Source organism: Molothrus aeneus, chromosome Z, assembly GCF_037042795.1.
Source record: "Molothrus aeneus isolate 106 chromosome Z, BPBGC_Maene_1.0, whole genome shotgun sequence".
NCBI lineage: Eukaryota > Metazoa > Chordata > Aves > Passeriformes > Icteridae > Molothrus > Molothrus aeneus.
The window spans coordinates 66274628-66289501 of record NC_089680.1 but is presented as its reverse complement, the minus strand read 5'-3'; the positions used below and the strand labels follow the sequence as shown (position 1 = coordinate 66289501).

The 14874-nt window shown below is 35.1% G+C and overlaps 1 protein-coding gene across 1 annotated transcript in view; it reads right to left on the bottom strand.

Moving 5' to 3' along the window:
- Window positions 1-14874, bottom strand: part of FER (FER tyrosine kinase) — a 167145-nt gene that overhangs the window by 64097 nt on the left and 88174 nt on the right. Inside the window, exons 12-13 of the mRNA XM_066568772.1 lie at window positions 11628-11831; window positions 8050-8172 (exon numbers count right to left, since the gene is read on the bottom strand). Of these exons, the coding sequence (XP_066424869.1) occupies window positions 8050-8172; window positions 11628-11831 (327 nt within the window). The remainder of the gene's footprint in view (window positions 1-8049; window positions 8173-11627; window positions 11832-14874) is intronic.

Sequence of the window (14874 nt, the reverse complement as noted above, 5' to 3'; positions counted from 1 at the left end):
GACTGTGCGAGGACATGAAAAAGGCAAAGCCACACAGAAAAGAAACTGTAGCCTTAACTTATGGTATTTCAGTGTACCAGTGAGCTTGGCCTGCATTCCAAGCAAGATGTTGGCTTTGAATCAGAAGTCATATAACACTACATAGATGCCAAGAGTTTAAAAAGAACATGCTGCACTGGGTTTTTTACAGCAGATGCATACAGTTCTTTAACAAGATACTGGTATTTTCTCACATACCACCAACTCATTATTCAGATGGCAAAAGCAATGGAAAATCTCTTAGCTGCAGAAAAAAAAGCTGATCAATGAAGAACACACAAAAGGAAGCAGCAAATACACCAAATGGTTCTGCTAGATATTAGCAGATTCTATTATTACTTTAGTAAATCTTCTAAATGCTGTCTTCCGCAATCTTTTTTCTCCTGTATTAGTGACAAAATTTTCCTGTGTGGTCTGTAGAATCTACAGATTCTACAGACAGATTACGCAGTAATCTTTGTTACTGTGTTCGCTCTGGCTGGGGTAATTTTGTTTGCAGTAGCTAGTCTGGCATTATATTTTGGTTGTACATGTTAAAGTATTCTCTCGACAAAGATGATTACCCATGAAGCAATCTTTATGACATGCATGTGTGCACATCCTCCTCTAAAATTAAACATGAAATGTAAACAGTGAACATGAATGTTTTGAAGAATTTACCACCTCTTCTAGCAGCTGTACAAGTAGCTGTGAGGAGACAAAGTTAAGACAACTGACACCAAACAGACCAAAGGGATATCCCATACTATACAGCATCACTCCTCGTATATAAAGCTGCTCAAAAAGAAGGAAGGGGGAAGATGTTTGAAGTGAAGTCATGTTGTGGTGCCTGGAGTTGTGCTCCCCCAGTTGCAGAACTTTGTTTTCCCCCTTGTTGATCTGCATGAGGCTCCTGTCAAACCCATTTCTCCAGCCTTTCTGGCTGCTCTGGATGGCAGCTTGACCCTCTAGTATATCAGCCCCTCCTCCAAGAGTGGTCTCATCAGTAAAACTGCTAGTGCCCCATCACCCAGCTTGTTAATGAAGAAGTGGATGAAGGAAGGATTGGATACATGACTGACCCTAGCGGTAGAGCAGGAGTTACTGGCCTCTAATTAGACTTTGCACAACTGGTCACCACCCTCTGGGGGTTATCTTGATTTTAGTAATACACTGTGTAAATCATTGGCAACTCTATTAGGAAGAAATCCAAGTGACAGAAAGGATAGAATTGGTAATAGCATTTACTTCATTATGAACTGAGCTTGAAATCCATGCACTACTGTCAATAGTAGGCTAAGTACAGTATTTACCTTGCAAATAAGGAATCTTGAAGCCTTACCTATTCTCACCTCTGAATTCTTCCTTAATCAACATTTAAATAAACAGATCTTCTTGAGAATTCAGGCACTATTAGATACATCAGATGCACTAACCTGATTTAAGAAAAACGTACCCCTCTTACCCTGTAGCTCCTTTTGTGTGTATCCTTTATTCCTCCACAGCTGAAATGTAATTTCGCTCCTTTTTAACATTTTGTTCCACTTAAATTGGTGGAGGCCAAAATACTTAAGCAACCACAAGCTACTTAACAAATGTAACTCTACAAAGGAATTTAAGAGCACAGACACTCATTCCTATTCTTAATCTAAACTGTGTTTTCTGACCCATGAGAGCCAATGCTCAAGGAAGGTTATGTGCTTGTCAGCCACATACTATGAAAACATTGAAAACTCAAAGCATTATTTGCATTAAAGTCATTCTGACTGCACTAGTGAAAACAGGAATAAGAATATAATTAGAGGTCTACAAGAAGTTTACAACTCACAGTCTAATAGAAAATAATTATTAAGGAACATCTGAATTCCAAATACGGGGAAGAAATCAGAATCCATTAAAAAAACCCAAGTATGTTAGTTCAGCAGAAAAGCTGCTGCAATCATATACAATTCCAATATAATTTTTTATTGCACTATATTAACATCTGGTTATAAAGCTTCTGATAAAAGGCCTAGTTTTTAAAAGTGCTCCATAAGGCACAATTTACACCCAGAATATTACAGAACACAGTCAACCCTTTGATTTTCACATGTATAGCCAAATGAACAGCAGCAAAATCTAGTAAATCTAAATAATCTTTGATGAAGGATGCTTTAATTGAAGTAGTTTATTCTCTTAGCTATCAGTGATCAAAAAAATTCGTCTTAATCTTTCATTTAATAATTTTTACCCCTTCCTAACAATATACCTTTTTATTTTTTTTAAGAATGAATGGCTTCCTTCCATCTCTTGCTTTGTAAATTTTACTTATTTTTTCTGCTTCCTACTGTTTCAGTTGTGTTTGAGATAACTCATTTTATTCAATTTGCACTCCACACAGCAGTATGGCACTCTGTAATTTTTTTATATGAAAGTTGTATAGAAAGTAGGAATGCACATGTTGCTGAGGTTTCATTTAAAATTTTAAGGACAGAGATTTTTCTTTATGAAATTGGTCAGAAATTACATTGTGTTTGTTAAAATGAAATTCATCTACTTGATAAAATACTTTTTTTTCTAGGTTTGAGCGTAATGCTTACACCCTTTAGGAGGCTTATCTTTCAATTTTAATCTAAACCTAATCATGGAAAGAAATACCAGAAAAACAAGACTGAACCAGAAACACTCAACAGAGCAGATGTTTATTGTCATGGCCTCTAAAAAAAACTATAAAAAACTTTGATCACTGAATATAAAACAATCCTTATTACTCTTTGTTCAGGTAGCCTTATCTGCCTCCATTATTATAAAGCATTTTAATGAGGTTTTTTGAGAAAATAAATCCTTTCAATTTTGAAACTAGTCAATATACCTGAAACTATACATAAATTTGGTTCAGTACTTTGTTAGCACAAAGAGTAAATTACTCTCTTTTTTCCCTTTTCTCTACAGGATGACATGCCTTGACAAGTACAGGCCACCATTAAGGATGATGCATTCCTTTTGTTATCTGACAGAAATATTGCAATAATCTCTGCTAAAAAATGTTAAAAGCAAATCCTGTGACACTTCTCCAAACTCTGAAGAAATGAGAATGTAACTGAAATGTACCTCTAATGTTAAGATATGAAACTCTGCTCTCAAATGTCAATAGCTGCAGGCTATTGATTAATTTAGTGCACATACAATAAATACATTCATTTCCTGTAAGTATGTGTTTTGCGTATTATAAACACGCACTTTCAATGGTGATCAATTTCCTTAAAGAAAACTGAAGATATATTTTGACATTTGAAAATGCATGTATTAGACTTCAACCACACCCTTGAAAATTACAGCTTTAGGCCAAAAACCAACACCCAAAGATCACTACCACCAGGTGCTTCTTGGCATTTCTACAGAATGCCTGGCCAAATTGGTGGGCATCACACAGGTAAGCCAGGGTGCCACAGGAATCCTCTTTGGAGTGACAGATCTAGCCAAGGCAGAGCTGCAATAACTGCATCACTACAGGCTGCTTCTGTCTTTTGGATTCCTGCTCCTCAAGAGTTGTCCTCAGGTCAAACAGACTCAAGATCATCTTCCCCACAGGGAGCACCATTACTGCCACTGCTTCCCTCTGCAGCACCTTAATTGTCTCCAGCCATGAAATGAGCATCTATAATTGTGTGATGGCATTACTTTGTGATAAACTTGGCCTTTTTAAGTCTCATTGTTTCTATTCAGTATCTCCCAGCAGGCATAAGAAAGCTTCCCTGAAACTGAGACTGTTCAGCAGCCTCCTTCAATTCCTCCTCCTGTGCTTTGCTGGCCTGAGGGGCACACACTACCTGTACTCTAAGCACATGTGTTGTCTACAACAGTGAACCTCAGCTTGCTTTGTTAAAATAAAACAAACCCGCCCAGAAAACCCATCAACAAAAAATTAGCATCATTTCAGATTTTTACTAATGAATTTTCATGAAGAAAATCTAACTTAAATTTATAGCTCTTCAGAATTTCCTTCCAAGTCTAACTCATCAATACATTCATATTTTGCAAGACAGCATCAGATCTGCAGAAAATTATCACTTGCAAACTTATTTATCAGCACTAGAAACACTAATAAGAAATTAGTTTGTTCTTTCAGCACTTTTCTTTCACCTCATCATTTATGATCTATCATTTTCCTATGCACACAAAACATATCAGACCATATCACAAGCTTCTTTGTCACATAAAAATAGATCCAGAATTTTAAAATTAAAGTTACTAGCAACAAACACATGGCTTAACTCATCTGACAAAGCAGCAGTTAATTTTTCCATAAGTTCAGAATTTGAATTAACTACAGAGCATTCATATACCATGAGTATTTCAGCACTAGTGAAATAGTAGCAGACCTCCAGAGCAAATCAATTGGTGCTCAGAATCTGAAACATGTATTTGGGAGAAAAGCATAATTTCAGGCTAAATCTTTCCTGGTTCTGAAAACTGAACTCCCTCCCATGAGCAGCTATGCATCCTGAGCAGATTTGCTTCAAAGGTGTATTTACGATCCAAATGAAAACTTCAATACAGGTACACTTAAATAAAAACGGTATCCCTTATTTTTTTGATCATTCTCTTTTCTAGTAGTCAAACTGAAGCACATTCACACCTTAATACAGGTGTTGTAATCTGTAAAAATATAAAAATATATATAAAAATATCTATTTCAAGAAATCTATCAACCTCCAAAACAGGAGGTCAAAGATCTTAGAAGGTTAAAATACATCCAGTATGGTTAAAACAGCATTTTTATATAATAAAGTCCTTGGGTGTGCTTTGAGTTACTCAGCAGCTGTGTACCAGTCAATCCATCAATAACAACCTGAAGAACATAATGTACACTTTTTTCAAGAAGATTATAAAAAAGTATGACACTTTTCCATTAAAGAAGTTACTAGCAAATATCTTTTTAATGCCATCAGTTTTTCTAATTTAAATTCTATTATTACAGAATCATTAAAATTCCAAGCAGGCAATTCAGTCTACATGAAATGGGACATGGGACAGGCCTTTTGTGACAAAATTAAGCCTGTTCCTTTCAAGGGCAACATCACAGAAGGTGAACACTAATTTTACTAATATAGTAAAGGAGGATGAATGACTATGGGAAGGAAGGAAAGCAAAAGCAAACTAAAAAGAATAACTTTTTTTTTTTTTGCTGTGAAGTTTTTCCTATTTAACTTTCAGTTTCTAAATAGGTTATTACAGGGACAGCAATTTGCATAAGAAGATTAAAGATTACATGAAATGACAATGACTGCTCTGCAGCTATAATGTGAACAAAGCAAAAACAGTCTTTGCAGATACCAAATGAACTTTAAGGAAATGATTAAAGACATCTTGGTAATAGCACATGATGCATAAATTACCTCCAACACTAGGTGTCAGAGTGCATATGCTACTTCTGAAAACGACCTGAAATGTGTCCACTTTCCCATAGGAAAGTCAGAGTTCCATGCAAATTAAAAAGGAAATTTCACAACAATCTTTTGCTTAACTCTGAAGTACATCTTTCAGAGTACAGCAAATAGTTTCTATCATATGGGAGAAGTAAAACCACCATAAAATTATGGCTCAAGCCAAAACAATTTAAATATTTTTGAGAACTGTTGCTCTTAAAAAATTCAAATCATGTAGCTAACACCCTTTTCAACACTGCCTTGTTTGGCTCAAGCTGCTGGTCAGGAAGCACTAAGTATACTATACATTGGTTTTACTTTACACCAAGTATTAGTCGCTCTAGAAACTGACATCCTATTACATAAATTCATGAAACCCTACATGAAATTGCAACATGTATATTTTAAAAAATCTACACATTCACTTTCCTGTCACCCATTCTTAGTACTAACAGTCACCCTTTCCATTACTTCACATAACATATCAGAATGGAAGTAGAAAGGTTTACTAAACCCAAAGGAAGTATTCTTGAATATTAAGACTGATGCACACCAGGACAAGGTCAGTCATATGAAAAAACAGATGCAGCCTGTGGATTTTACGGATAGATGCCAATTACTTGCATAATTTTTGGCAAATCTGAGTAACTGAAGTAGCTGTGCACTGCACCTCAGATCAACTACCAACTAACACAATTCTAGAGGAAATACTATTATTTCCACTAATTTTTAGTTAATACTGAGCTTAGTTGATACAAACTCAAGTCAACAAACCCAGGGAGGAGTGGACCCACTTCATTTTCCCCCTGAATAGAGGAAAAACAAAAGGCCTGTTGGAACTTTGGGGTTTTCCTTTCATTATCTTTCTCGTAGAGAATTATTTCCCATTTTGTTGCTAAGAGACATAACGATCAGGTACTTAAAAGAAAAAAGAAGTTGTTCCAGGAAAGGTACGGTTGGTTACTCTCTTATCTGAGGATTTATCTTGGAAGGGCACAGATACCCTAAGAACTGAGCTGGAAATAAGGAGGGCTGGGGCAGCTGCGAGCTCCATCTTGCTCTCTCAGCTCTGGAGAACGGTCGGAGCTGCTTCCTGCGGGGGAATTTGCTGCTGCCACCGGAGCGGTAATGGTGAAATGACCAGGAATGTCTTTTGGGAATATGTTTCTTCTATAAGATAGGGACTAGAAAAATTATTCGGCTATAGTTACATAAGCCTATGGTAAAATTAAAATTTAACTCTATGAAGAGAAAATACAAAATGAAACAAAAAAGGAAAGAGTAAGAAATCCCCTATCGTCCAAGTAAGCAAAAGAGAATGAAAAATGAATGCTGTTTTACAGATAAGGTGTGCCAGTTTATCAGACAATAACTAAGATTATGTGATAATATTCTATACTATTGTTTTACATTTGCTAAAACAGGGCTGCTCTCACATTATGTACACTCAGAAAACAGAAAAAGCATTGCACATTTAAAACAAACATGGTATTAAAGAGAGAGAGAAATTTGCAAACAGTCTCAAAAAAATTTCATTTTGAGCTTGACTACCCCCTATTTGTAGCTTAAACCAGTTATATCAAAAAGAATTACACATTAAAATTAATGTCCTATGCTTTCTCATGTTATCTATAATGAATGTATGCAGTAACTTATGTTCAATGAAGCATCAGTTTGGTAATCACCAAGATATTAACCTAAAATATGTATTTCCAATGTCCCATTCTTAAAATTTTTAAATTATATAGAATAGTTAAGGGCAGATTAAGTGCAATTTTGAGAAAAAGAACATACTTGATTTTTTTAGGATTATTAGCAGGAAAGAACTAGGACCCTGGAGTAGGTAACTAATGGTGAAATATAAATTGTCATACTTCCTGAAATTTTGATGAACACAGGCTTGAAACCAGTCTTGAAAAAATAAATGTATGAAGAACAAAAGGCTTACCCATAGTTGAGATGCAAAGATACAAGTGGAGTTGCCTTATGAATGAAATACCAGCTAGATAAATACTACCTGTAAAACTGCTGGAAGAAGTCAAGGAGACTCTTAAAACACTGATACAGTTTAATATTTAGTCCTTTTTATTTCCATCCTGAAAGACTTTCTGCAATACCTTCCTGATTAAAAAGTAAATTTTTATTTCAAATTTTCATTGATGCTGGAATATCAGTACCCTTTCTTGTGTCTAACTTATTTTTGCAATATAAAATAGGGACAAAATGCAGTTGTCGTAAGTCTTCCAAAATTTCATGAGACCTTCTCCATTGTATAAAATAGATTTTTTACTTTATAAAAGGTAAGGCAATGAACTACTACTTTGAATTACTTAGTAGGGAAATCCAAATGTGAAACCAAAAATAAAAGTATGAGGATACTTGATAAGAAGTTGAATGCCATTCTTTCAAAATAGCAAAAATTCATGGTAAGAATCAGGATGGAGAGTTGTTTTAAGTGAATGTATTGCACAGAGGTGAGAAGTTTAATAGAGATCAAGAAAAGAGTCACAAATAATAAAAATGAAAAATCTTCTGAGAAGTTCCATAGAAGCTTATTTGAATAGTAACAGAAACCCCAAAAGTTACTGTCTGTCAAATAAAGGTTCTGGAATGTATGCATTACCTTAACAACAGGATTAAGCAGAACAACACCCGACTTCTTCGTAATAACTTGCTTCGTTGTGTAATGGTGTTCTATAAGCTGAGGAATAGTTGGAAACCCAGTTCCCTCAAAACGATATTGATTCTGTATGGAGGCAAAAGGAAAAACTTATTTTTCTATAAGCAATAGTTTGAACAAGAAACTGTGAAAGTGCTTGACCAAACTTTCTTCATTAATAACAACACAGGAAAAAAAAATATAGAGTTATTTTAGATTCTGTTTCTGACCTATTGAGTAGCATTTATACTCACTTAACAGGAATGATAGTTATGAAAATGATAAATTAATAAATGCAAAATTACTGCATCAGTCATTTAAGGCAATATGATAAAATAACTATTTTAACTCTTAATTTAAATAGATAAGCCAGTTAAAATCAAAATGATTACAGAGTGAAATAAAAATATTATAAACCAGAAAAAACAACACCAACTCCTTATTTATTTCTAAAAATTACAGCAAACAAACTAAAAAATCTATATGATAAAATACAACAAGCGATAAAACAAACAGGAGATACACAATACTGTCCTAATCTCATCTTCCTTCATTTATTGACTCCTAAAATTAGTAAATCCCTGGCATAGAGTATAGAATGCATGATTGGTCTGTAAAAAGAGTTTATCAGGAATGTCTAAACGAGCTAGAGACAAAGGCAGGTGATGCACAGGCTTAAAAGAGAAGTCGGGCAGGACCCTGCAGCTGATTGTGAAACACGATAAAGTCTCCTGCTTTCCTAAGTCTCAGCATCTACAGAGAGCTTTTCCCAGAAGGCAGCAGCTGCCACAAGCCCGACAATGCAACAATGAACAAATACTGCAATTTTCAAAACTCAGAGCACAGGTGGTGATTCAAGTTCATTTGCACAAATGGACAATGAACACCTCTACCACTGGCATGCTTTCTTTCTAGCTCGCAGGGCTGAATTCCTTACAGAGTGCCTTCTAAGTTCATTGTTTCCTTAAGGGTTAAAGCATTAACTTCCTGAAATGTGTCATTGTTTTGGTAGAGACAGCAGGGTCTTGTCAGCTGTTTTTAACATTCACAGATCTCTATCATAAAAATGTTTCCATAGTCTGAATGTTTTGTCGTTTGTTAAATAGTGACTCAGCTTTGATAGACCACTAACACTAGTTCCCATCCCTTTAAAATAAGCTCCTTCATACTTCTCTGCTGATGATCCAAAAAATCTACTGTCCTAAGAGTCTCCTCAGCACAACCACCACTATTGCCTATAATTTCCTCATTCCAGATCCAGCCACTGCCCATCTGCTGCCATTTATGTAAAACCTTTAGAGCAGCCACTGTCCCTTCATTCTGTGTATTTACACCCAATTGTGACCCTTACTAAGATCACTAACAAACAAAAATTTTTATATGGCACAGCCTCAAATAAGCAGAAGTGAAAACAATGGTAGCCTTGAATGACAGCAATTAATTTTGATGCTTAAAGCTGAATGATGAAGTAATTTATCACACACATAATTGTATCAAGATTAGCTTTTAAAACAATGGTAAAACCAGAGAGAGAACACTTAAACAACTGAAGGATTGCTGTTAAAACAGATATCCTGCTATAATCTTCAGTACTTGAGTCAGAAAAAAATATGGAAACCTGTCAATGATTCAAGAGTGTGGTTTGATCAGTCAGAAACCCAATTCCACATTGTTCATACCAATGTAAACAAACCAACAAATCCTTTGTACTAAACTCTCCTTAAACTTGCCTACAAAAACGTCCATGAATAAATCCCTCACTACATGACCCCAACACTCCCAACACCTATTTTATAGAGCTTAATAAAGCTAATTAGCTTTCTAAAGCTAATAAGCTTTTTCCTTGTTCTCAGAAAATTCACCGAATAGGAATGCATACAGTGGACTGAGCATCTTTAAGGAAAAAGAAAGTGTTAACTTCCATGATTGCCAAGAAAATCTACTACAAATTAACCCCAAGAGCAGCTGAGCATAATGCTTGTACATTTGTAAATGTACAAGCAGGTAAATATCTCGACCTGACAATGCTGGGACTGTCCAGGCCATGAAACAGTATCAATCTTACATTTCAAATTTAACTACTAGGTTCTAAACTATGGAGAGAAAGATAGCTTCATTTGTTTTGTTTTGCTTTGGTGGAACCCCTCCTATACAGACACACAAAAGAAGAAGTCAGCTTACAGGTAGGCCCCGAAGTAATAGTTGAAACTTGGACTTGAAAGTCCAACCTATCTTTTCAAGATATACTTGCACATAACAGTGATTTGCACAAAATTATTTCAGTTAGACTACATATATAATGTGCTTTTATTTCTGCTGGGTCAGATCAGGATGCACCAAGCACCTTGTAAGACTCTAGGTATAGGAAATTTTACTGCTTTTATTTTCTCATTTAGCAGTCTGACATATCAAAATACTTTAAGGTCATACAATCAAAATAAAATAAACACTGATTGTGTGTTCACTTCTCAAAGGAAAATTCTAGGTGAGAACTAATGAACACTCTCCAGCATGACAAGTGTCTATAATCATTAATCTTAGAGAAGCATTGCAACCTCTGTGAATCTCAGAAAAATATTACTGCTTCTCAAAAGAAAATAAACCAGGTACACAACACTGAGTTACCCCAGGCATGCTGCATCATCTGGGGATTCAGACAATGAAATTCCCTCAGTGTAGTATCATTATGCAATTAAATTTGAGAATTTTTCTGTACATGGGAAACTTTATTACAAGGGACTGAAGAGACAGCACTACTGAATCAAAACTGAGAATGATTTGGTGCAATTTCATACTTCAAGAAAAATTTCTAGCAATGTAATGGGAACTGTCACATTTTGAATAAGTTTAAAATTCGGCAAGGTAAAAAGAAACTTACATACATGAAAAAAAACAAGCAATGCATTAAGAATAAAAAACCCACACTGTATAAAGGTAGATAATAATTAATATATTGTTCATTAATTCATCGATTTTTCCTCAGAGCAACAAGGGGGTCAATTCTGGTCCTTAGAAGCATACACACTGTGCAACATCCAAAAGTGTTTGTGTTATACTGAACAAAACAATAACCACAGGACTAAAAAGAAAATAGGCATGAGAAGTGCAACGGGGACTTCAATTCCCATGTTTATAAAAAACAACACAGATTATTTTCTTCTGCATGGCTGTTTCAATTTTTCAGAAGATGCAGTGGGATCTTTACAGTCTGAACTAGAAGTAGCTTAATTTGTACCAACTATGAAAATGGGTAACCAAGCAATCAATAACCAAATGTAAATGCACAAATAAAGAGTAACAATTTCCAGATTTCAAAACATTTACAGAAATATCTTGGCTTTTCAGTATAAAACAAAAGATACTGAATAACCTGATACTTCATACTTTTCCTTTATTTCCCAGAATGACCTTTACCCCTGATTACAGCACTGATGGAAATATTTCTAACAGCTTTCATATTTGCACATAAAGGCTAAATCCATTTGCTATAGTAAACTATGTAGATCCTAAATTGAATATTCAGTACTATATCAGAGACGTACATCAGCATATTGTATGATAAAGTGTCTCCGTTGTCCATCTGAAAACACAGAAAGGACATATTCACCAGGTTTCCCGTGGCTCTCTCGCACCAAGAAGTCTCCTTGCTGTTTTAACAGCTCCTGGGCTTCTATTCTTGGAATTGCACCATGATACCAGTCTTGCTCAGCCAATGGTTTCTCAGTGGTTGAGATTACATCAAAGAACTTGGGAAAAATATTGAAGAAAAATGTTACTATAATAGTACACTTTTAGAATTTACTTGTACACGAAAAGTATCACAAACAACAATAATTTCTGTTTTACGTATCTAAATTATGTATTTTCATTAACCAACAAGATCAAGGCTGTTACAGCTCTTAACACTTGCACAAAAGCATGTTAGTCACTTTCTTTTCTTTTTACCTGAAAAATCAATATATCAAAAGCAGAAGTTTAAGGAATCATCTATAAAGCATGCAGTATTTTTATCTGGCTTGCAGTTTTTTGTAAGCCGTACTGACCAACTCTTTCTCACACATTCTGACATGCTATTAAAAACTGAAAATTAATCAATTCTCAATCCAGACAGAAACTTCTCAGACAAAACCATAACACATTGACTCATACAAAGCACTTAAATTGGATAAATTGTTTTCACAGAATTCATCAACTGCATCCCAAATCAATTAACAATTATGATCCTTTTTTCCTAACACGTACCCTGTAGTGCAGAATACACACTTGGGTGTAGTGTCCTTATGAACTCTATCATAAGAGACAAAGATTGTAAGGAATTGTTTTCACTACATGGAATTGGCTGCAAATGGAAGCTACTAGCTATAGTGGAAGCTAATGAGTTTTAATTTATTATTTCACACATTAATTTTAACATGCCTACATTGTTTAACAAAACACTGACTAAAACTTTGTATTTTGTCACTGACCACTTCAGACTTATTTGTTCCTACCTTTGGGTAGGAAGGCAAGCCCTCATTTAAGCTGTATGTAATTCAAAAGCTCATAGAAATTCTCACAGCCAGAGTGAACAATGTAACACAGCACACACTGTGAGTAGAACAGGTATGTGGATGTGTCCCAGACTCCTGAAGTGCACCTAGGCAACGGCACAGAGATCTCTGTCTCAGTGAAGCACAATCAAACAGATGCAAGCAAAGCAATACCATTCTGAATTAACCTCTACTATCGCTCTGCCCTGATAACACCCCAGGCTGGAGGCTATCTGTACATTTAAGGTTCTTCTCAGAAGATACTTACACTACAATGCCTCACCTAGTCCAAAAAACACCAGGAAAGGTCTCAGACTCTGAGAGTGGAAATGAGCAGACACAAGAATGGGAATCTACACAGGAATCCTTGTTTCCAAATATCTGCAATTCTTTAGTACTTGCATACATTTTTAGCTGTTAAAAATATCTTTGTTAGCTTCCAGTTGCCTAAGTTACACTTCAAAGGATCAGTTTAGCTCTTTGTCAGGATCCTTAGTCAGGATCTTGACGGAAAACTGGAGAACATATTTAAGAACCTGACAGACCCTTGTGGTCTCAGGTATCAACAGACAGAGAATCATCATAGATGAAATTCTCACCAAGGAGAATTTCAGACCTGAGATTTGAAACAAGCACTATAACCAATAGGCTGATCACAAGAAAGAGTGTGCTCTGTTACAGAGTCAGAGAAGCACTATGTAAGAAATAACTACAGCTTGAACACAAATTGCACAGAGTTTTTAGAGGCAAAAGCTGTACTCCAAGGTTATGTGTTTATCACCACAATGAGGGGTTTAAAAGCAGAGATATTGATTGGCCAAGAAGATAGTCATATCTTTCAATTTCATCAACAGTTAAAAAACATCCCAGGTGAAAACTGTTCACCACTGTTAAATGACATTATGACATTTTCTTTCACAAATTTCTAAAAGAAAGAGAAAAGTTTCCAAAATGTTAGACAATGTTATTTACTTGAACATTTATTTCAATTAAGTATTTTATTTATTTATTTATTCAAATATTCTGAGCTTGACTTGAAAGAAAACCTAGATCTCTGTTATGTTCAGAGCAGCAAGCTCTTTAACAGGAGCAGATTCCTACTTGAGAGGGAATGCTCCTAAGGATAAAAGGACAGTACAGGGTTAGTAATCTACTTCATGGCCTTCATGAAAGACAGTTTAAAAAGAAAAACAACCTGACATGCAATTTATTTATATCTTAAAAGGAAGCCACCAGATTGTAAAATCTGCTTATGTACAAACTGGGTTCAGGCTGAGGCACCATTCAGACAATCAGGATCAAATCCCAAAACAAAGCATCTTAGGAGCCTTTATGACAGAGAAAGAATTTATGGAAGGAAAACAGAGCATTTTAGACACAGATAACAATGGTGTTGTCTATAACTATATATTTTCCCTCTCTTTGAAATTTGATTGAAGTATTGTTTATTACTTCAGAAAGAAAGAGTGGAAATTCCATGGAGTTTTCTTTGTTGATTGTCCTTCAATTTACCTTACCTTTACTTTTTATCACTACAAGATGGTTTTTCTGATGAAGTAAGCAGCAATTATTTTTGTCTTGAGTGTTATTAAAATCACATTATTTTTATGAACAAGTCTTCTGATTCCAACATATTTTCTCTGTGATATAATATTGACCCTAACTGGCTATAGAATAAAACATGGCTGAAAGCCCAGAAAAAAGAGTACCAATGCAGGATATATATCTACTTCAATATTGATTTCAATTCAATTTACCACTATTAGTACTAATATTTCTACTGCATTTTATAGTTAGAATTAGATGATAGATTAGTCTTTAAGGAAAACAGAGGAGGAAAAAAAACCCTACCTGCACAAAATGAAATTCCCACCACTTTTCTTTAAACTCTACTTAAATATCAGCCAGCAAGTTAATATGACAGGTTTATATTCTAGGCCATAATGTTTTACAATCTCATTTGGGGGATGGATCTCTTGCTCATTTGTATGTACATTTACAGAAGCACTCAATGATTCAATAGCCTAAAGGAAGAAATATTGCTTCTAGGATTTTTGTTGTTAATTTTGCTGTAAGGTAACAATAATTAACCAAACTGTGCAAAAAGAAAGGAACTCACATTGCAAATTTCAACTGTCCCTCTCCCCAACTTTTTGTTTTTTGCCTATATTTAAGATTTCCATTGCCCTTTTAGATCTCCATTTATTGCCATATTTCACTCATGGATTATTGGGTGGGGCTGGGGGGTGCGTGTTCTTAT